At 35.9% G+C, this 24,855-nt stretch overlaps 1 protein-coding gene across 12 annotated transcripts in view; it reads right to left on the reverse strand.

The window, feature by feature from the left end:
- LOC138181671 (zinc finger protein 454-like) overlaps positions 1 to 24,855 on the reverse strand; it is a 59,994-nt gene that overhangs the window by 17,192 nt on the left and 17,947 nt on the right. The window contains exons 5-6 of one of the 12 annotated variants that reach the window (XR_011173573.1): positions 7,876 to 9,302; positions 5,516 to 5,655 (exon numbers count right to left, since the gene is read on the reverse strand). The exons of 4 other annotated variants lie outside the window; for them this stretch is intronic. Coding sequence is in view for 7 of the 8 variants with exons in the window: in XM_069116706.1 (XP_068972807.1) it covers positions 16,309 to 17,986 (1,678 nt within the window). In the remaining variant the exon portion in view is untranslated. 7 more of the 12 variants (XM_069116710.1, XM_069116712.1, XM_069116711.1 and 4 more) reach the window with 7 other exon arrangements.

Here is a 24,855-nt window from a genome sequence, read left to right on the forward strand (position 1 = left end):
GTATGGTATATGAGGTTTGCGAGATTGGGAGTGATTTGTTTTTTATTCCGCACTATTCTGTTTTTTTGGGCGGTTACATTGATTTTATTGATATCTTCGTATTCGATTCTAAAACTTACGAACTCGCGTATGACGAACGTACAAAATTAAAAAATTGCAGAGAGACGCGAGGAATGTGTCAAACACACGGAGATAAATAAATATGAAAATAATGACATATATTTACAGGATAAAGTGTTCAAGTCATGATGAGTATATGTTTTCAAAAATATCAAAAATATTATCAAACTTTTGGTATTTCCAAGAAAATACTCACTCGTTTTATGAACTTCATCCTGTATATACAAGCTGTTTTACAGTGTTTTACGCACTTCTTCTCTCTCTTTTCATTCATACTGCGCTTTACGCTTCGATCTCAGATCGATTCACACAGACGCTCCATAATATAAATTAAAATGCCACAAATTATTTTTCGAAAAAGAAATGCTGTCAAAGTATTCACAGATAAGTACGAAAGTGTAAATAAGTATAGTTAAAATCATTACAAGTATTATCAGTAGACCACGGATATTTAAAGAAATTCATAGTTTTATAGATACAAGTGAAAAAATTGGATCCAAGCAGAGATATGTTTCGTTTTTGTTAAATATTAAAACTAGTATTTTAAATGTTTTATATATTTTTATATATTATATGTAATCTCTGCATTTTCGTGTCTTTCGGATTAATTCAGTTACACGAATTCAAGAGACTTGACCAATGAGAACAAGTGTAGAAATTGGAAAGAATATTTAAAAGGAAAAAAGTAAATAACGAGCTCATATTGACAAAGTGGTCTCAAGTTGCTTGAATTCAAGTAACATAACTAATCCGAATGGTCTTTTCTCATAAATGCATAAAAAACGCAGTGTAATCACGATTTCTAAAATACTATGTGTATTGTTATGTTACAGCGAAATCTCTGCTTGGCGTTCAGTCACAGTGTCGGTAACGCTTTTCTTTTTTCCAAGAGGCACAGGAGGCGAAGACAAATGAGCGTCAGGATGTTTCCTTCTATGCTCTATCATATAATATCTCCTCTTAAAGGACTGTCCACAAAGATCACAGATATGTGGCCTTTCTGTAGAATGCGTTAAAAGATGCGTATTTCTCATATGCGACGTTCTAAAGTTTTTCTTGCAAATATGACAAGTATACGGTTTCACGCCTGTATGTGTAGTTATATGAGTTGCTAGATACCTTTTTGACGCAAATACCTTTCCACAGTCTTTACACTCGTACGTTCTACTGTGTTGTTGCATATGATTGTCTAAGTTCTCCTGTGTCAAGAGCCTTTTATTACAAACGTTACATTGGAACTTATATTCGTTCAAATGAGCTACTTTCCTGTGCTTATACAAAGAATAGTTGCTCGTGTAAAATTTTCCACAGATGTCACACATGTGCTGCGAATTGCTGTGAGTTCCAATGTGGAATTTCAAGTCCCATTCCATTTTGAAACGCTTCCCACAGTGTTCACACGCGAATTTATAATCGTCCGTATGTCTTCTAATGTAATGAGACTTGAGATTGTTCTTCGTCTTCGTACGATAATCACATTTGTCGCAGCAATGTAATAAACTGGAGTCGACGTCTTGATGGATTAGACGATGAGCTTTCAAATCGCATTTGTACTTGAAGGTTTTGTCGCAAGTTGAACATTTGAAGGGTCGGTGGAAGCTGTGCTTACTGGTAATATGACGGAGGATCTTGCTCTTCTGTTCGAAGGTCGTTTGGCAGATATCACAGGTATAAGTACCGTCGTTGAGTTTCTTATATAGATCTTCTTGTTGTGTACTTTGTTTCTCGTTATTTTGTAATTGATTCGAACAATTGTTGAAATTTAGAGATAACTTTTTCTTTGTAGGATTTTTCGACGAAGTCGTTTCGTCGTCGTTTATTTTCCTATGTTTGGAGTTTGTGTTATTGGTTGAAATACTTTTCGTTTCTGCGCGACTAGAAGAGTTATTCAAACGCCCGTTGCTTCTACGTTTGCGGTTCTTCGAAGCTCGGAACGCGATTCTTCTTTGAAGAATGCTCGATGGTTTGCGAGAAGCTCTTAATTGGTCTTTCGGTTGTTTAGGAGCGATGGCTTTATTCTTCGGGATTAAGTGCTGCGTTGGTTTCCTAAAACATGAATAAAACGAGTCAGTAAAAATTATTCTTACTCTTTGGTGAAGAAATTTGTGGAGCATTTATTTTTTCTTCTTGTACTCCGTATTAGCGAAAGTTGATGATATTTCTTTGATGCACATTTATACTTTCACATGAGATTATTTATTTCTTTGCATCTATTAGATATTGAAAATAATTGTACATATTATCAAATGCAGTATTTGCTTTTTAAAATACTTATGCATGTATAAGTTATCGTATATAATAAATATAATCGCAGATATATTTATTAATTACAAAAGCATGATCGGAGAACCTGAATTTTATTAAATCTTCTAAATAAAATCTTTAAATATTAATAATACAAGTAAACCAATAAACCTTATGCCCCAATATCTAATGAATATTTAGTGAGATGCATAAATCCTCAACATCTCACTAAAGAAAAACAAAAGAATCATATTTTTTTATTGACATTAGCATATACTTTCCATTCATCATGCAATGATCTACGTATTTATTCTTGATTATTGCTTAGCAATGGCGTTAGTAATGAAATAGACTGAAAGTTTTCTTCTCTTATATGCAAACACGTGGCCCAACACTTAAGTGTGTTAAAAGATAAATTCTACCACCGGTGCAGACGAAAATTTTACTGCAAATATCGACGTGTAGGGGAGAATGAAATCCAATGATCTTCATCGTATAATTGCAATTTTTGTGATTATACAGAGGAGAAATAATTCATCTTTCCGCGGAATTTTTATCATTTGTTTGTTCGATGATACTGCTCATGCATAATGTGTACCTAGAGTAGAAATTATTTTTACCTGAAAGATTTGTAAATTAAAACTCTGAAAAGATATCATTAGAAACACAATATGTATACGTATTCCAATGAATATAATTACAGGGAATAAATTATTTTCATAACGCAATGATTTAAATTATACGAATAATGATTCAGATGAAACATAGATTTTATGAACATAAAAGCAGTAACACTTATATCAAACATAGTTTATAATCATCTTATGTAATGTAGCAAGATATGTATACAGTATAGTAAATATTTAAAGATGGCATGCGATTAATTAAATTCCAACACAGGTATTTGCTGTAGTTCGATTTTCAGAGGAAAGAGAGTGGAATTTAATCGATTGCAGAAAAGCTTCTATTAATTAGACATTCGATCTATTTTTTGCTATTACAAAAAGTGAAATTTACAGACTGAAAATACCATTAATAAAAAGGTTGTCACAGTGATAGTTGAAAGACTCACCTACAAGAAAGAATAGCCTTCGTCTTGTATTCTTAAAAAGCAAAAAGGCTGTTAGAGAGTTTAATTTGTTTCTCTTATTCACTAATGTACAATTTAATTCTGATATCTGTCATACCTACATGTATCTTCGTTTTCAACGAAACTCATTATTCGGTTTTAGATATTTTTGAAACATTATTGACACTTTTTAATCAACGTGTTGACCTAGAAAATATGCAACGTGTGAAATTACAATATAAAAAGTTACTTTAAATTATAATACTTACTTTTTACACTCCCGAATTTCACAAATTATCATAACATTAAAATATCTTCCTTTATTCTGTAAAATTTTTTAACGATACGAGAAAATAAATAAAAACAATATGCGTTTTAATAGAAACGATATTCGTTTATTTTATACTTACAGTCTATCAACGCATATATATTTGAAACTAATATGAACACCCTTTTCCGTTTACAGCCAAAGAATATAAACAATACTTACATATCTGCGCGTAACAGAAATTAATATTTAACTTTAATATCACGTTAACATTGCAAATTTATATACTATGTAAGTGGATCTACAGGATGTACCCAATTTAAATGTCAAAATTTCGGGAGCGTGTAAGAGACCAATACGTTAAAAAGAAAGGACCTTTAGAGATTTGCTTCATTTTGGAGAAAAACGAAAAGAAAGAGAAGAAGCAGAAAAGTTCGTTTTTTCACTTATTTATTCACGTTATCATTATTTTATAAAAATAATGTTTAAAGAATTTTTTTTTACATTTAACATTGGCAACTCTAATTACAGCTATCAGAATAAATAAATGTTAATAAATAATTAAAAAAACGAACTTTTTCATTTGGCCTTCTTCGCGATCTTCAAAATGTAGTAGAAACGAACAAACGAATCTCCAAAGGACTTTTTGTATTGCCTTAGCGTATCGGTCCCCTACACGCTCCCAATGTTTTGATATTTAAATTCGATCTGTATGTAAAGCTCTACAATCGATCAATGTCTTCTCTCTCTCATGAAGATTTATACATAATATTCTAATTAATATAATATTATTTATACATAATATTCTAATTAATATAATATTATTTATACATAAATTTAATTATTTGAAAAATAACATCATCCTATAATATCAAAAGAAGAAAAGCAAAGAATGATAGATAAAATAACAAACCTCAGTAATCACACACAAAAGAAACAAATTATTTTCCATTGCACAATTTAAAACTGTTCAGATTGTTTGTGCGATTCTTGATGTTTCAAAAACGAAGCCTTATACTTAAACACGGCTCCACAAATGTCACAGTTAAAGATGAGGAGATGTCGTTGCATGTGCTTATTTAGTAACCTCAAGCTGCTGAATTGCCGTTTGCACTTGGAGCAATTGAATACTCGCTTCACTTTACCCTTGTTTTGCGAGGTCGCATACTCTATGTTTTGATTACCCCTAATTGCCCCGTAACATATACGAGTGTAAGCGTTTCTATGTGACTTGGATATGCGTCGGTGCTTTCGAAGAAAATGACTATTTCGATACGTTTTTCCACAAATATCGCAATAACATGGGTCGACCACGTGTTTCGCTTCATGATGTCTTTTAAGATCACCGTTAAATTTAAACGTCTTCGGGCAAAGTGGACATTTGTAATCGGCGATCTTCGAGTGCATCCTGATCTGATGACGAGTCATACTTTGCTTTTGTTTCGACATAAAGCCGCATTCCGAGCACTCGAATATTTTACCGGTATCTTCGTGCAGCATCATATGAAGCTTTAGCGTCTTCTTGGTCTTTAGGAGTCGATGGCACACCGAACATTCCACCCGTGCGTTACTATGAGTCTCTAAATGCCTCTGCAATGCGTACTTCTTCCTGAAGATCTTCGAACAACAGTCGCAAGTAAACATTTCCTCGTTGCTCGTCATACTTTCAGAACCATTGGAACATTGGTCCAACCAATGAGAAAATTGTACTGGCGTCTGAACAGATAGATTCGTATGTATCTGAGCAGTTTCGTTAATTTGAGGATCGATTAGCTGTTGTTCAGTCGTATCTTCAGGTATGTCTTTTTCCTCCAACTTGATGGTAATATCTCCCGTAATGCACTCTTCTTCGTGTTTCTGTGCCGATGTTTTGTGCTCCACGGGAAGGAGGAAGTATTTGTCGACGTTTTGCACCACGAGGTACGTTTGCTCGAGCGGATCACGCTGTGTCGACCTAAAAGCGAAAAACAAAGTTGCATTAATTGGAGGCCTGATTTTACTACATATATTTATTTCATGGAGGACGTATAAAGTTTTTACGTTGCTGACCATGTGTACCAGGACTATTCGTTATATTCGCTGGAAAACTCTAACAAATTTTGTTTTTTATACGACATATGTATATATATGTATATATATATATGATACGAATGAAGTAACATGAGTAACGAATTAATGGAATAGATGGAAAATAAAAGAGATAAAAGATATTCAATTTGTATTAAATATCGGTACATATTTCTGATACTTATGATCGACAATGTATTTATTATCCTAGCAGATTCGTTAGGATAGAAATAAACACATGTGTTTCCTTCTTCCACGGGACGCCTTACGTAGTTGCTGAAAAATGTTTCAAGTATGTACAGTATATTCGTGTATGATACTGAAAGGAAACTAAATAAAAAATTAAACCAGGCTCGTTACACATGAAAAGATTCTTCTTATAATTAATTACGTTGGTTCCGTTTTATTTCACATATACGATAATATTAAATTCAATATTTTATACATGAGTATTGAATATCAAAAATAATCATCTATAAATGTGGAAAGAAGAATGAAGATGACCACACATTGCTGTATACGAATATGGTGTCTCTTCTCCACTAAAAAAAGTACACTAGATCAGTAGTATGCTAAACACTAACAAAAAGGGTTATTTTTGATTGAAAAAATTATTTTTCTGTACAGTATATCAGTAATACAGTCCATGAGAACTAAGGTATTTTACATGATCTTATATACTTATATATTTTCGTCTCTTTTTTTCAAATTTACATGAGATATTCTCATGTAATAATGAGATTATTCTCTCGTAAGAATATCTGTATCTATATTACATTCCTTGTATTACTGTCATATTCATATATATATGTCGGAGAAGGGTTTGAATTGTGGGCGTTCGATGATCCTTTACTTACTTTACCATCGCGGATGTAGCTAATGTTTATTGGTACGAATGTGGACACTACAAGAGGCTATGAGTAATAGCGGCGATAGGATGGTCGAGATGATGGTGACAATGAATTCAGGTTCGATAACGAATCCACGGTCCACGCGATGACGAGTACCAACGTAATACATGATTCGGATGACTTTCTCGATAACTCAATCAGCAATTCGCCCAACGATTAACTAACTAACTATCTGCTTAACTAACCCCCTGATCCAAATGAAACTGCCCTTATATATTCCTGTCCCCACTTCTCGGGTCAATCTTTGTTCTTAATGAGGGCCACATAATCATTCCATACCTCTGTCAGATACACCTCCCTCCCGTGACCGTGGCTACGTCCAGTGACCCGCTATGTCACTTTGAGCCCGAACCCATCGTCATAAAGCCAGATTGGAACATTAGAACTATTTCTTATTTTTATTACTTAAGTGTAACTATAGTAAAAGTCTGGACTAGGGTATTGGGGGTTTTCTCAACATTCCAGCCGGGAAATCCCGATGTTCTTTCATCTCCGACATATATATATTATATATATTATATATATATATATATAAGACATTTTCGTGTAAAATTTTTTTGATTTACAAAGTCTGAATTTCTGTTAAATCTTAATACGATATCCAACTAAAAAGAGTTTTATGTCAGAGAATGATTTTCATTTCTTATGTTACATTAAATGTACATCTACGCTGTACAGAGTACTTACATTAGCCTGTTGAACGAATCGAAGGCAACCAGCATCAAACATCGCGATCGAAATTTTTATGAAAACCAATTTCTTTAATTAATCAACACAAATGTCTATTTCCACAAATATATAATACGTATCTTCCAAGCGAAATGAATACCTTTTCAACGAAACAAACTTTTATAGATATAAAAGATTTCATAAAATTTCACTTCGCTTGAATTAACATTCAAGATCTTTAAAATTAATAATTAACTATTCGCCTGCAGTTTTTTATTATTCAATGAAAATGTATCGATAGGAACAATTTAATATTAGTATTACAAATTACGGTAATACAATGACCGTATTACGAAAAATAAAAAAAGGAAACAGGGGAGAAACTGACTATAGGACACAGAAATGGTATTTTAAATAAAACATTAGTAGGAAAAGAATAATTTAAACTTAACTACCTCATATAATAACTGCAAGTATTTATCACATTCAACCAAAACTCATTTTTTCAAAACAGGTAAAAGACTTACGTATTACGTAGCCTGGTGAGTATAGTGCAGCCATATCGATCGCGTACTTGTAATTCGAAACTCACAGAAATTCAGTGACTCAATGAAACACTTAACTACTTCACAGAATGCATCAATGGAAGCTTCACCGTAACAGTCTCCAAATCAATTAATCATTCGAGAAATCGATGCCCTCGATCACATGTTTTTCACGTCCTAACGTTACATGTAAAATGGAAATATACAAAATTGTCTCGTCACATGTTGTCTGTTCGTCTTGCAATTACTTGCTACTCTTGTTCACGATTATTTTGTCTTGTACACCGTGTAGCAGGTTTGTTATTTTAATTGGAGGAGGTGGTGGATGCACCCCAGGGTGCTTCCTGCGATGCAACATCATGGGTGACCTCTGGGTGAAACTCTGACCGCAAATGTCGCATACGTAAGGCCTTTCGCCAACGTGCGTCAACAGATGAATCTTCTGTGAGCTGAGACATCCAAAAGTTTTCCCACAAATCGCGCACAAATAAGACTTTTCCCCGGAATGAGTCCTCAGATGCTTGGTGAGGCCATATTTTGTCTTAAATTCCATCCCGCATTGTTCACAAACGTATTTAATCTTGTGCAGCTCCATATGGTTATCTAAATTTTTCTGCGTCTTGAATTTCTTCTTACATGTCTGACAGGGGAACTTCTTCACCTTCGTCTTGTGTTTGTAATGCTTATGGAAGTACAGTGAGCTTTTGCTAGGATAAGACGAGCCACAGATATCACACACGCAAGATTCTGTATCATGATCTTTCACATGTGTCGTATAATCTGATTGTACCTTAAACATCTTTCCACATTGTTCACATTTATAGTTATAGTCTTCTGTGTGCTTTCTAATATAATGGATCTTCAGGTAAGGCTTGGTGCGTGCTTTGAAGTCACACAGACTACATGCATGTAGGTTTACCGGTTCATCGTGAACCTCCATGTGCCTGCTTAGATGAGCTGTGGTTTTGAATCCTTTCGCGCAAATAGGACACTTATGAGGTCTCGAGTTACTGTGCTTGAACATGTGCCGCGTATGTTTACTTTTACGATCGAAAGTCGCGTAACAGATCTCGCACGTGTGCACTTTCTTCTTAGGGAGTATTGGTTTCACAGATTTATTTTTCTCCTGTTCTTGCTCCTGTTCTCTCTTTCGGAAGTCCAAGGGGGCGTCGTCGAGATCTTCGAAGGAATCGTTGCTACTTGAATCGTCCTTTATTTTTTCTTCTATCTGATTTGTCTTTGTTGAATGAACGCCATCTTCTTTTGCTGGTTGAGCCTTCTTTTCTTCGGTGGAACCCGGTGGCGGTTCCTTCATCATGAACACACTCAGCGACGTCGGTATCCGAAAGTAATTATCTTCTAGTTTTACTATCAGAAAAGTTGGGGCGAGTGGATCTAGCGCATTGTACCTAAAAAACCATAAAGCTAGTCAGTCGATTGCGATAAACATAGTCACTCTTGTGATTGGATGAGTGAGAGGATCGTATAATTTTTTGTTTTGTTCTGTTTCTTTCAGTTTTGTTAAACTGCGCACGAGAGCATGCACCTGGTATGTATATAAGAAACTTGTCACTTCAGTGATTTCAGTAAAATTTGTTATGCTCTTCCTCTAGAAGCCTCGAATGCGTATAAGATTTTTTGGTATGTGTTTCGATTATAGTCACTGTGTGTTTTACGCAACTTACGTATAGTTATTCTGTAGAAGAAAGAGTATTAAGTTATTTTAGTGTAATAATCGGTAGAAAATAATGGAAGAACAAGATAACAATAATCATGTACATTACATATGGTACAATTGTATTATAAAATTGGGGTATTTTTAGGAAATATGCAACAGTTGTTTTCTATACATATATATTGGTTTAATATAATTTTATAAGTACGACAATATTGAATATAACTTGATCTTGACAAATTTAACAGATCTTTCTCTTCCAACGATACTATGTAGAAAACGATAAAAATTCTTTTATTACAAATGTAGAATATTAAAAATAAGATAAAATGTCAAACGTAAGTATGAAAATTGTTTAATGCGTCAAGTCACAAGCAATTTTAATTTTGCAACCTCATTTAATGTCTGATGCTATGAATAAATTTTTATTTCCTATTCAGTAATACAAAAATATAAAAAAATTGGAGCTTATGTAGGATAAGTTATTGTTATATTTCAGACATTATAAAATTTACAATAGTTATGATTTTATTTTTAAAGATAGTAATCTAAATATATACAAATATACAAAAATGATCTATCTATTTTCAGATCTTAGTAATCAGTAGAAATGATAAATGCGACTACTTATTACAGTTATGCATATGTACATATATTGCTGTTGACAATGGAATTCAGCATTTTTATAAAAATAACATCTTAAGATAAACTGTCGTTTCAAAAAATATTATTTGCCTTATATATATATGATGGTTGTAGTTCGTTATAAAAACCTGTTGTAAAAAAAGTATAGCTTGTAATTTACAGCTTTTCTTTAAAGAAAAGATACGTCTAATAAAATTGATTGCAATATTTTTACAAAAGAGAATATCATCACATATATTAGTCTATAGAATATCACATATAGATTAAGATACCTAATATATCATGGTATCAAATAACTGAACAATTTTCCTCTTTAGAAATTACCTACTAGATGCCATAGGATCTTCATAAAATTACAAAAAATCAGAATTTTCATTCTCACAGTTGCTACTTAGATTTTTAATGAAAAATCTCAAATGGTCAACCATCTTAACCACTTGACATAAACTCTATCATCAATATTAAAAATTATAATTACTGCCCAAAATATAGAAACCACCCCTCCCTGTAGTATATCAAACATACAAAATCACAATTCTCCACTCACGAAGAACGTGATTTCAAATCGATCATAATCTCGCGTCCAAAACGCAACTTATATCGATCTGGTTATTCTGCAGTTTCTGCAGATAACTCCTAGCCAATTCAGCAATCTGCGGATGAGTCGAGTGTAATGGCGGAAGCGGTCCAGGATGATGCCTCCTGTGTCTCAATAGGCTAGAACGTTGCGTGAAGTCCTCTTCACAAACGTCACATTTATAAGGCCTAATTCCAGCATGGGTCAAAATGTGTTGATAAAAATTACTGCTCGAAGGAAACGCTTTCTGGCACAAGATACAGGTCAAGATCTTCGCCTGGCCATGTTTGAATCTTCTGTGACTCATTAATTCACGAGTTCCACGATACTCTTTCCCACACTCTTCGCATTTGAAGCCTTTCTCGTGGAGCCTCAAATGATTATCCAATCTACTCCTGTGAAGAAACTTCTTGCGACACAAGTGGCAAGTATGCTCGTATTTCACTTCCTTCGTACGTTTCTGATGCCTCCATTCGTGGCCTTTCACGTTTTTCACTTCCTTGCCGCAGAATCGACAAATCTGCAATTCTGAAGCGTGTGATCTCTTCATGTGATGCGTCAGATCTATCTTCAGCTTGTAGCTGCGACCGCAGTGTTCACACACGTATTTCGACTCGTAATCGCTGTGAGTACGCATATTATGTCTCTTTAAGCTGTCTTCGCTTTTATATTTCACGTGGCAAATCTTGCATTCGAAGAAGTAATCTGGTCGATGGATCATCTTGTGTTCTTCTAAGGCTCGAGCTGTGTGACACGCCCTTTTGCACATATCGCATTTATACGGTTTCCTGTGAACATACGTTACGTGGTTCTCCACTTTCTTTGCGTTATCGAAATGCTTCTCACAGAAGGGACAAGTGTTTTTGATTTTATCCAAAACTTGATCCACTTCGACTTCGTCTTTTCTTGAAGCGATGGATTCGGCTTCTCTCTTCCGCGAGGATGTTTGCACATCTATTTTTGATTTTCTTGAATTTCTTTTGGCATTTCGTGAATTTTCAGAATCGTATTCCGAGTCGGTGGATGAATTGCGTTGCTGCGATTCTTTTATTTTTTCTGATTCCGTGTGCTTGAGATTTGATGTTGTGGTTTGTGTCGATCCTTTTCCTGACGGCTTATCGGCCGCTATTAAACAGTAAGACGAATTTCTTTCTGGGTTTCTTTGCTGTCGTAGGACAGGTTCTTCTCTGAAACAAGGATAGTCTGTGTGTCAATGCATGAGAATTATATGTGGTTTATTCATATTATTTACAAAAATAATTGTATATGTATATGTAATAAGTGAGAATATTTCAATCTACAAAGCAAAGTTTTGAATATTCGTAAAAAATTATATCATATACGAATACTACTTGATGAGATGCTTTCTTCGACAGGAACGATTTATAATATAAATATATAATATCGAGTATAATATATGTTCATGATTAACATCTGAAATATATTAAAAATGTAACTTACTTTTACGTCGTTTAATACACACTTTATTGTATAAACTGTGATATTTAAATGTCAGTATTTTCACATAAAATACATGAAACCATCAGTTTTCGAAACACTTTTAAATTTCTACACATAATAAATAAATTTTGCTATTTATTAAGTTCAACAAATCGTGTTTATATACTGATTGTTTGTAATTAAAAATATTAATTAAAAATGATATTTTTTTTATAAATGTGTTTCAATCATTTAGAACAGATTATTTTCTGTAGATTTTATTATAAAAACAATAAGTTTTCTGTGAATACTTTAGGTAGCTTAACTTTATTTAGATAAAGTGACATCTCACAGCAATTAACAATAAAGGGCATTAAAACATAGCATGCTTTAAATACACGCATCTATCATAATTTCTTCTAAAATTCATGCTTGTCAACAAATCTTTCTGTCGTGTTCTCTATACAATGTTAAAATATTCGTTTCGATTACAATCAGTCTCAATAACACTTACTATAGACTTACTATAAACATCGTTAGAATGAAGCGATAAAATCAATTCGTAAATGTAATAATTTTTGTGGTTCGTATTTATCATTAATTACCATATAGAACAAGATTCTATACAGTGTCTCTCGCGTATATTTCTTCACAAGCATTTCTATACTCTCAGTAGTCTTCTTTTAGTTGAATTTTTCTTAAGTTATTTCTCTGCGATAAAACCCACAATGTAGTCACATTACGATATTTCACGTTTCAAGCGTTAGAAAGTCTCATCAATATATTCTTCGCAATATCTGCTATGGACGTGGTTTCTCTAAACGGAGGAAGAGGCCCAGGATGAGTCTTTCGATGTCTCAAGACACTAGATCTCTGCGTGAAATCTTCCCCACAAATATCGCATTTATAAGGTCTAATACCTTCGTGAGTGAGCACGTGTTGATAAAAATTGGTCGTACTAGGGAATGATCTCTCGCAAATGGTACACGTCGAGCTACGTCTTTGTTTCACGATCTTGTGACTAGAAAGAGAATACGGCGAAGAGAAAACTTCGTCGCATAAAGTGAACTTGAAACCATCCTTATGCATAAGCAGATGATTGTCCAAGTGGTTACGAGTCGAGAATTTTTTACGGCAAACATCGCAACTATACTTGAAAGCGTTTCTTTTCGCAGTCTTGTCGTGCTGCCATTTATGGTGCGTGATGTTCTCGACAACCTTACCACAAATTTTACAGACGTGACAAGCGTTTAGATGCGTTTTTTCAACGTGACCGACCAAATCGATCTTCAATTTTAAACGTTTCCCGCAGTGATCGCACATGAACTTTGACTCCACGTTGCTGTGCATGCGAATATGATGATACTTTAGTCCCGCTTTACGCTTGTATTTTAAATGGCATGTAGAACATTGTAAATACGGATAGTCTTCGTGAGTTATCTTGTGCTTTTCCAGGAGCAATTTCGATGGATACCATTTGTTACATTTGTCACAAGAATGAATCATCTTGTGAAACCTATGTATATGTCTTTGTAACAAGATCACGTTCTTGCACACCCTTTGACAAACTGGATAGATGGTTTCTAGTTTTCCTAGAACTTCATTCATCTCTTCATCTTCGGTTTCTGGGTCGGGAAATTTTAGTGATTCTGTCTCGTCTTCGGTTTCTAAGATGGGAAATTTTAATGCTTCTGTCTCGTCTTCGGTTTCTAGGATGGGAAACTTTTGTGATTCTGTCTCATCTTGTCTTTCCTTTTCTTCTTCTATTTCGCCCTTCAAAAAGTCTAATAGGATCTCTTTTGCGTGTTTATCTTCCTCCATTTCACTTTGATCTTTAATGTACTCAGTACATTGTACTCTACTTTCATTTAATGTTATTTGCGCCACTGGATTTTTGCTGTTTTCTAATCCTTTCAATTCGTTTTCAATCGATATCGTCGACGTGTCCTCTTTTTGCATATTTCCCATCTGTTGCATTATATTATCAATTATTAACATTTTACTGTCTTCCTTTGACGTTTCATATAAATTGGATTTTTGCTTGATAGGCAGCACGACTTTTTTCATGTTCGATATAACACCACTTTTATCATAAACCGGTATCAAAATATTTTTAATCACGTTTAATCTGCCAGTGTTTGTGCTCTCGGTCGGCACCAACATTTTCTTAATCTCGTTAGTCACCGGATTTTTAGCTGAAATCAACGCTCGTTTCACCGTATTTATTTTCTGATCATCTGGAATTTTTCCAACCGTATCGTTATTCGTTTTTATCAACGATGAATCACTGTTAACTAGATTTGAACAATCGCTAGTACTCATAATATTCTCCTTCGAAATTAAATCCACGTTTGTTCCATTCTGTGTTGTACTATCAGTTAAATTGCTTTCACTTTTCTTCAACGTTCGTGATTTATTCATTTTCTTAGAACCGCTTACAAATCTTCTACGTTTCTTCGCGTTTCGTTCGGAAATTGAATTAGCTTTTAGATCGAGAGGCACTCGATTAATATTTTTTTGGTCCGGGATTCTGCGACACAATAAAATGAGTTGTTGCGTCGGGTTCGGTGGCTTCAATTTTTCCGCGATCCTTGAATTCCTGAAACACCGATTCGTTCAGTTAGTCACAGGAAAGAATCAACGGTGCACAACGAGAACAAAAAACACTTAGAAATTGGGTGGATCTGGTTACAAAATACGGTTTCAAGTCTGTAACAGTCGACGACCTTGTTTATTTATATTAAATTTTTCCTGTGGATCTTGTAAATGTTAGTTTGGGAAGATAAATGGACAAATAAGAATTATATAACGAATGTTTAACAATTATTAAAAAGGGTTTAATTAAAGGAACAAATGATCCAGTACAAACAATAAACGCCTCGAATGTTAATAATGAAATTAATGTGAACCTGTAGTTCGTCGTATTTTAAATCAACAAAATTTCATAATTTCTCGAAAACATCTAAATTGGATAGGTAAAGCTCATTCTTTATCCACTTTTACAATCACTGTAGAACTTACAAATGAATGCTTAACAATGCGTCATTTTCTATTTGTTCTCTTCGTCCTTTCTTCGTAAGAATTGTACTTTCTAACGATCTGATTTTTTACATTTCCTATTTACTCTTTTATTTTACAGTATTTATTCTCTGTACGATGAACATCATTGAGTCAAATCGACATTAAGTCGCATCGTCAAATTGACATTTCGTCTAATAAAAAAACAGTCACGTTGAAGTGTGTCTTACGCACCTTTTGATAACAGAAGGATTAACACGTATAGGATCAATACGCATAGTAGAAACTTTTTTCTGAAAATCATCGAATCGAAAACACCTTGAGAGATAACTTTTTTACTTCACTGTAAAACTGCGATCAGTTTTAAGTGAACAAGATTCATTAAAAAAATGAAGAATGGAGATGACACTTTACGAACACGATTATCTAAGTGATAAAAGAAATAATGAACTTTGAAGTGTAATGCAATCGGACGAAATAAAATATGAATATAATAATGCTTGCTTAAATTCTAGTATAATTATTGCACTTAAATTCAAGTGAGATATACCGCTTCCCGTTAGTCAATATCTAGAGACTCGTCTCGTGTTTCACATAGATTTTTTAACAAGAAACAAAAGAATATATTAACATTATATTAAAAATGTAAAATTTATAAAAATATTTTTAATAAAATGTTATTAGCAATTGGAATAAATTAGATCTATTTTTGTTCACTGTATTTTTCTTTGCCAACATAGACGATAGCTTATCTTGTAAATTGATAGATCGCGATCGAATATACTTTTCAATAAACAGGTAACAAACAATAAACAGAAAACAAAGTGCTTATTTCCCAAGACTTGCAACGAAAACGTCCAATTTATTAGAATTTAAGCGAGCATCGTCCCTAGATTCTGAAAAAAGAAAGAAATTAATCTTGGCTATTCTTCCATAATTCCACCTTTTATCAAAAAGTATTTGTATCCCAAAATTCCACCATCAACTTTACATCAAGTATTATACAAAATTGTACGTGTCAGTATTTTAACCTGAATAATATTTGACACCTTAACAAAAATTAATGTTCGTTATTTTCGAGTTTATTTAGTATCAAAGGAGGAGACGGCGGATGACTTCCAGAATGCTTACGACGATGCGTCATCATGCTTCCTCTCTGAGTGAAACTTTGACCACATAAATCACACACATATGGTCTTTCACCAGTGTGAGTTAAAGTATGTAGTTTAAGCGAGGTTGATCTGGCAAATGTCTTTAAACATATTTTACACTGATACGGCCGTTCTCCAGTGTGTTTTCGAAAATGCAGCTTCAACGAGTAGTTCGTGGTAAAATTCTTGCCACAGTGGGAACACAGGTAAGTATGCGAGTGTAGAGCGACGTGATTACGAAGATTATACTCAGAAGCAAATGTTTTGTCGCAAATGACACACTTGTGCTGCTTGGCCTCCGATTGGTTAAGCACATGATGATAAAAATCACTTCTGGATTGAAATTTCTTTTCACACAGCGTTCTTAACATGTCCAATCCTTCCTTAGGAGCTTTGTGCTTCATTAATAAATGATTCTCCAAGCTGTTCCACGCTTTGAATTTCCTAGAACAGATACTACAATGATGCAGACAACTGGTTTCCTTGTTCTTTTCGTGTTTTAGTTCGTGATGCGCGATATTCTTCACTGCCATGCCACAGAATCTGCAAATGTAAGTTATGTTCATGTGCGATCTATGGATGTGAAGGTTTAGGTCTAATTTTAATTTGAATCGCTTCTCACAGTAATAACACGTAAATTTGGGGTCTATGTCACTGTGTTCACGGGTCTGATGATTCTTTAATCCTGTCATGGTTTTGTACTGCATCTGACAGATGGAACACTGATAAAACGAAACCACATCGTGTGTTTTCTGGTGTTCTTCTAGAGTAAAGTCGGAGAAGTAGCCTTTATGACACTTGTCGCAACTATATGGTTTCTTATGTGTCTTGAGGACGTGCTTTTGCATTTGGTCCTCGTCTCTGAAACACTTCTGACAGAATGGGCAAATGTTCTTTAAAGTGTCCAATATTTGATCCACTTCCTCCTTGGATACATCTGTCGATATACTGTCCAGTTCTAACTCTAATATTTTCTCTGTTTTCTTTTCTACCTTCATTTTCTTTTGTTTCTTCTTTTTCCTTTCTGGGCTCTTCGTCCTTTTTTCCAATGACGTTTTCTGTTTCTCTTCGTTTTCTTTCTTCTCTTTTTTCTTACAATTCACTTGCTTACTTCTAGGTTTATTTTTTAATAAAGTCTTTTTCTCAGTTTTCTTTTTTAGCGATAAACTCAATTCCGACTTGATAGGTACCATGACCTTTTTAATTTCGTAAGATATCGATCCATCCTCTGCTGAAAAAGGAATTAATACACTTTTGATTATGTTTAATCCAGACTCGTCCTTCACTTCAACAGGTACCAATATATTCTTAATTTCCTTCGTCACTGGATCTCTAACAGGCACCAAAACAGTTTTCACCGAGTCCACGATCGAATCATCAACTACTTCTTTTCCTAAAGTGGAACTACTATTGTTAACTTCGTCTTCAATGCCTCTGACTATCATCTGACTGTTCTCGTCGTGATATATTTCATCTTTCAAGGACATGGAATTCTGTATCGTGGGACTGGAAGCTGGAACAGTAACTTGGAACTGCACTCGATCATTTCTACCCTGGCCCAGAGACGTTTCTGCGATCGTGGACCTCCTGAAACATCCATTCGTTTAGTCAATCGTAAGAAAGCGATCAGTATGCTAATTTGGGGCAAAGGAAAAATAAGAAAGACAGGAAGGAGGATCGAGAGGATCAGAGTTGCAGATTGGTCTTCGTCGAGTTCGATGTCACATTTATTCGCATGATCCCTGTGTTCTGAGCTTTCAGGGTTCTATATGTCTTAAACGAAAATAGTGAGGAGCGTGGTATGGATAAAAACAACGGTGTGAGTATGTACCACATAGTGAGAACGATCGAGCGATTTCTGAAAAGGATTTAATTAAAGGAACAAAGAATTCAGTACAAGCAATGAATGTCGTCGAACATTGCACTGAAACAATTCGGTTTTCGGATTGATCGTGAATTTACACTCAGTATCACTACTTACATCAGTAAAATTCACAGCTTCTAGAACAACCGACGTTTATTAAACTCGCTCCCATTCTCTCGCTTTCTTTCTCTCTCTCTCTCTCCCTCTCTTTCATTCTGTTTTTTCAAAATCATCATGAAATTCGTAAGGCTCGATTCATATTTAACGATCTATACCGCCGTGTATTTGCACTGCTCCCTCTGTAATCCTTCTATCATTCACTGTACTTTACACAAACCGTTTGTTTAAGTACATTATCTTATGTACATATTCAAGTCTTATTAGTAACTAATTCGAATATTTATCGCTAACAAAGCAGTTCTTGCAGTCGGTTTTTGAACTATCATTTTTATACGGTTCTGTAAAAGCTTCGTTTATCTCCTGCGTATATTTCACAATATATTTTCTAATTCGAGACTTAACGATACAAAATAACGCTAGAGGCTTAACAGAAAAGGAATATTGTAATACGAGCGGCGTACAATCTCCCTCTGCAAAACTTTGACATTAGGTAAAGCAGCTTTCATCCAATTATAAAAAGTACCGTTATTATAAATAATTTCACCACTTGTCAAGCGAACGAGAAATACAGTTCCTAGTCATCAAGTTAGAACCACTTGCAGAAATTTCACGTTTTTCTCAAATTTATTTCCGCTTTATGAACTATGTCAGTTAAACGACCGTCTCTGCATATCCAAATTGTTAATAATTACAGAGACGAGCAAAAATATTGACACAGATCAAACTTTTTTGTGGAATTCTATATAAATTCGTAAAACATATTTACTAAATCATAATTTATAACGTAAAATGTTGATTACACGTTAGTGCATACGAAACAAATTGAAAAGAATTTATATTGTAATGGAAGCAAAAGAGGAGCTACACAAATATCATTATCAGATCCTTCATCATAATACCTTCATTAATTTAGATTGTATATATCAGCGAAATTAATAAAATGTGGTCCTATTTCAATGACAAGGGACTGTAGTTATACCGTAAGATTTACTATGCTGGAATAGCGAACGAAAGAAGAAACTTAGAAGCGCACTGCGAAGCGTTACGTAAACAAAGAGTTCAAACTCTTGAAAGCGAAATCTTAAGTCTTCACATATGTCTTCCATGATATAATTCAAATTTTTCAAAATTCACTGAACTTTCCATCTTTCTGTGTATTCTAATTTCCACCAAACAATCTTCAATGCCCAGAAAACGCTATAACTTATGTCCATCGCTCTCGAGTCTGCTAAGAAGTAGAGGAGGAGGCGGAGGATGACTTCCGGGGTGTTTTCGTCGATGCACCATCATACTACTTCTCTGAGTAAAGCTCTGCCCGCACAGATCACACACGTACGGCCTCTCGCCCGTGTGTGTTAATTTATGCACTCTGAGCGCGGCTGATCTGGCGAACGATTTCGAGCAAACCATACACTCGTAAGGTCTCTCCCCTGTGTGTTTTCGACCGTGAAGCTTCAAAGCGTGATTGGTTGCGAATTTTTTACCGCACTGGGCGCACAGGAACATCTGCGAGTGTAGACCAACGTGATTACGAAGATTCTGCTCGGTAGCGAAACTCTTGTTGCAGATATTGCACTGGAACTCCTTCGGCGCGCTTTTTTGAATTCTATGAATTACCCGTTTGTGTGCTACCAAGTAGGATTTTTGGGAGTAGGCGTTGCCACAGAATTCGCAGATGAAGGTTTTTCTGCCTAGATGACTGGCCTTGTGGTCCTCCAGATCGTAATTAGACATGAAACCCTTGTCACATTGATCGCAACGATAACGAAAATCACGCTGGTGAACTCGACGATGATGCATTCTTAATGAGAATTTATTTATCGTGGTGAAACCGCATACTTCGCACGCGTATTCGATACCACGGTGGATCTGAGTGTGGTTGGACACCTCTGAGGAACGTTTAAACGCCTTGTCGCAGATTTCGCATTTGTAAGGACGAAGATCGCTGTGCTTGATCATGTGACGCTTGTAGTCTCCTTGTCTGACAAAATGTAACTTGCAGGTGGAGCAGATGTATTGTTCTTGATCTTCGAATCTTTTATTCTTCCTCCTCTTTGTAGATGAATTTGTCAGTGAATCGTTGTCAGAATTTGTAACGTAATTTAGCTCCTTCGAGGTATGATCTTTTCTATCAGACGAAGGATTCACTTGCTCTGGCGATGGTTCTGACGATATGGGTGATCTTGATTCGAAGATCTTGATGGCCTGGTCGCCGCAGTCTTTGGATTTCGCGTCCCACTGTACGACCCCGAGAGTTCTGCAATCAACAACGTGATTTTTCAACATGTTATACGTGTTCGCATCGTTCGTCGAAACATCTTCCAGATCGCTGGTCGTTTCTTTAGTAATGACACACACAGGACGTGTCTCTAATTCTCTTTCTATAAAGAGGATATAAAGGGAAACAATCGTTGACTCGCGAAAAGCGAAGAAAGGCATAAGACGTTGGTCGATCGGAGCGGAAAGTCGTTACGCACAATTTTTTCATTTTCAATGAATTATTGTTCTTTTATTAAACATATAATAACGAGTATCAATATTCATACTAACATGGAACTTGCAGTCGGTATACTCTCTCAATTGAATTGCCTCGAATTGTCTGCTGTAAACCACGAATTCCTTCGACTCGTTACACAGCGAATCGGAACGCGCAAACGAAATAAAACTTGCTCGATAAAATAATACTATCTTTCAATAAAGAACCCACTATCAGCTTATTAAAACGACAAACAAAATGAGCGAAAGAAACTGCAAGAAACATCGAACATAATAATTGAACGAACAAATAATATAATTTCAGTCACAATTGTGTAATAGTCGATTGAAAAAAGAATATGATAAATCGTTAAAACAAAAAGAAACAAAAATTCGATCAGTTTCTTTCATTCTTCGTTGGTCGAAGCTAATCCACACGGCCATGCACATTTGGTTCGTCATCGACTACGACAAGCTGCACGGTCGTCAACGAGTTACAGTTTTCGTGATGTCAGCACCAACAAAGTGACCAATCTCGATGACGACGACACGATGGTACCGAGAGTGGCTGCACTTCTTTCAAAGTTCTACCCTCGACGAAGAAGGCACTCAAATTTAAACGCAGGTCGATTTCTGGTGAGCTGTTAAGTTTCCCTGGCATGAGAAGCCACGATTGCAGATCTGGCACACGTACGGTCGTTCTCCAGTATGACCTCGCCTATGTATAGTCAACGTGGATCTCTGTGAAAATGCTTTTGGACACTGGTCACACTTATACGGTTTTTCACCAGTATGCACCCTCCTGTGCATTCTGAGATTCTCTGAATCGGTGAAACCTTTACCACAGATGTCACAGACATATGGTTTCTCGCCAGTGTGGATGCGTCTGTGTTTCTTCAAATGCTCGGCGCTGCTAAGACTTTTGCCACAATAATCGCACAAATACAGTTTCGTAGGATTGTGGCTCTCCTTGTGACGGAACAAGGATCTTTTGGTAGCCAAGACACGGCCGCAAATGTCACAGGCCGTGCTGGTTACTTTATTAGCCTTCATTTCAGGATGCATACGTCTGCAGTGAGCAGAGAGTTGTCGTCTCAGGTAGAAGGCACTACCACATAACTGACAAACGAAAGGCTTGTCGCCAGAATGTATATTGTAATGCTCCTGTAGATCTATCGCTTTACGGAAACGTTTGTCACAGTCGTTACATTTAAAAGGAAGGTCTGCTTTATCCGTGTGTCGCAACATGTGAATGCTCAATGCTGCTAATACGGTAGTCTCGTAGTCGCATTCTTTGCACATATAGCTGGGGTAGAAGTGAGTCTTCTCGTGCCTGGTCAGATCACGGAACAGACGGAACTTCTTAGGGCAGTGCTTGCAAGTTAGATCGCCAACCGTGTGTCGCATTAAATGCTTCTGGTAATTACTCTTATGTCGGAATACCTTGTTGCACGTTTTACACAGGAACTCCAACTCTGGTTTCTCTTTCTTTACTTTTAGCGTGGTCGAACGATTGGCTACTGTTGAAGTATTGCTCGCTTTGCGTCCACCCTTGCGACCTGTATGCTTCTTCATGTGTTTACGTAGATTTACATACGTTCTAAAGACTCTTCCGCACTGGGCACAAGTGTTCTTGCGTTTACCTTTGTGCTCAATCTCGTGACTGTCCAACAGCGCTTGAGAGGCAAAAAACACGCCACACAGTTTACAATGATAAGCCAATGGCAGATCCTCTTCATCGTCCTCGTCATTCACTTCTTGCTTGATAAAGTTTTGCTCCTGGTTTATCGGCAGAATGGTCGCGTTGTTGCCACCAGCCGCGTCCGCGCATTTAGCAGGCGCCGAACTCTCTGGATTCGCGTCCTTCTTCACCAGGTCGAGCTTCGTCAACATCGCCATCGGGTAATACTCTTCGGAGAAGGATAACTGGTTGTATCTGAAATATAAAAATTCGAAGGGACACATCAGTATCAGATGTCCTCGTTGAATAGTAGGAGTCTTTCCGCGCCCGGAACGCGTTTTCTCAAATCGTATACCTGGAAGAGATATCCAGCACGCTCTACGGTTTGCTTTCAATGTGAAGTCCCTGAATAGATTAACAAGTCGTAGACAATCGCATTATTAAAGTTAGTTACACGTAAGTGAGTTATGTGAAAAGAAACAATAAGTTGCGAAGATGGTATTTCGAAATTGCGTTTCTAATAATAAAAGCGATCTTGTTTGGACGATGTCAAATAGTTGTTTTATTTAACAAAATTGTACATGCAATGGTATGTCTTAATTAACTTGAAAAAATACCATGTTCCATATGATCGATTTACAAATTTTTTAGAGATCGGTCGAGAGTTGCTTGCACTTTGCCCACAGACTCTCTTATTCTAAATTCGTTATGTACAATATCATAACGTAAATTAACATAATACTGTAGGAAATATAATATACGAAAGTGATATGTTTCGATACATTACCCGAATGATGAAATTAAAAAGGTATTCTCGGCAGATTAGAAAAAAAAAGAAAAGAAAAGGAGAGGTACAAAAATATAATTGATATTGTGCAACCTATAACTTTGGCACCAATGAACATTCCTTTTCATACAATTACGTCTTTAATTCATCGCACTTGAGAATTAGAATCGATAATATGCAATGAAAAATTTCAAGTATGATAAATGTATCATCAGGTATGAAAGTAGCATTTAAAATTTCAACCTTTCTTCGGAAAACCTGGAAAATATCCCCTTAAACCAAAAGTTCATTTTCTGTGACTCTTTTTGTAAAAACGTCATCTTTTATTGTCACTAATTTTTTAGAAACTTTCAAAGTTTTAAAGATCACTCCATTTGGTCCACCGCAACGTTCACCGTGTGCACTTTGTTGTGAGCGTTCAACGACGACCTGGAAACGAACGATTTGCTGCAAATCTCGCACTGGTACGGTCTCTGTCCTGTGTGATATCGTTTGTGAATGACCAATGTCGAGTGCTGCGTGAACGATTTTCCACACGTGTCACAAGTATACGGTTTCTCTCCGGTATGAGTTCTTTTGTGAACAACCAGGGTGCTCCTCTTGCGAAAAGCTTTGCCGCAGACATCACAGATTAACAATTTTTCCCCGCTATGAAGTCGAAGATGATCCTGAAGAGATCCTTTAGAAGATACTGATTTACCGCAAAGATGACAATCGTATTTATTTTCACCCATATGGGACTTTACGTGGAACACCAAAGAATTCTTATAAACAAACGTCTTGCCACAGAATTCACACTGGTGCTTCACAGGCTTGAAATTCGGGTCGTGAACCTTCAGATGCTTCACCAAAGTATGATTATTCGGGAAAGACTTGTTGCAAGAGTCACAAACGTGTTCTTTAGCTCCGTGTTTCACGTTCATGTGACCGTGTAATTCGGCGTTCGTGAAGAATCCTTTCTTGCATACTTCGCAGTATCTTGTATACTTGTCGAAATGGCGCCTCTGATGAGTAGTCAATTGGAAAGCTTGGACAAACGCGTGCCCGCACACGTCGCACACGAAATTCCTCTCTCGAGTGTGGATTCTTCTATGGACGGCTAGTGTGTTGGTCCTCTTGAAGGATTTCTCGCAGATATCACATTGATAAGGTCGAGCGTCGCTGTGAGACACTCGATGTCCTTCGTAAAGATTCTTTGTCCTGAAAAGCTTTTTACACATATCACATTGATAGAACGTCTGTGCCAAGGCATCAGGATGCTTAATGTCAGAGACCGCTTCCTCTTTCATTGTTTCTTTGGATTCTTCTTCGCCATTTGAATCGTTTCTGGTCAGACTTTCAATCTTTGCGCAACGAATTTTTGGCAATGTATTTTCACATTGGTTCGTTGAATAATCGTCCTCTTCTTTTATGACTGAATATAAAATTATCGATCTTTCCGTAATCACTTGTTGTTGAGTTGTTGGTTCGATCCTCGAGTTCGACAGTGACCTGCGAAGAAAATGAAAAAAAGAGTGTCGTCAATAGCG

The sequence above is a fragment of the Bombus flavifrons genome, chromosome 7 (assembly GCF_040668555.2).
Source record: "Bombus flavifrons isolate JBK064 chromosome 7, iyBomFlav1_principal, whole genome shotgun sequence".
NCBI lineage: Eukaryota > Metazoa > Arthropoda > Insecta > Hymenoptera > Apidae > Bombus > Bombus flavifrons.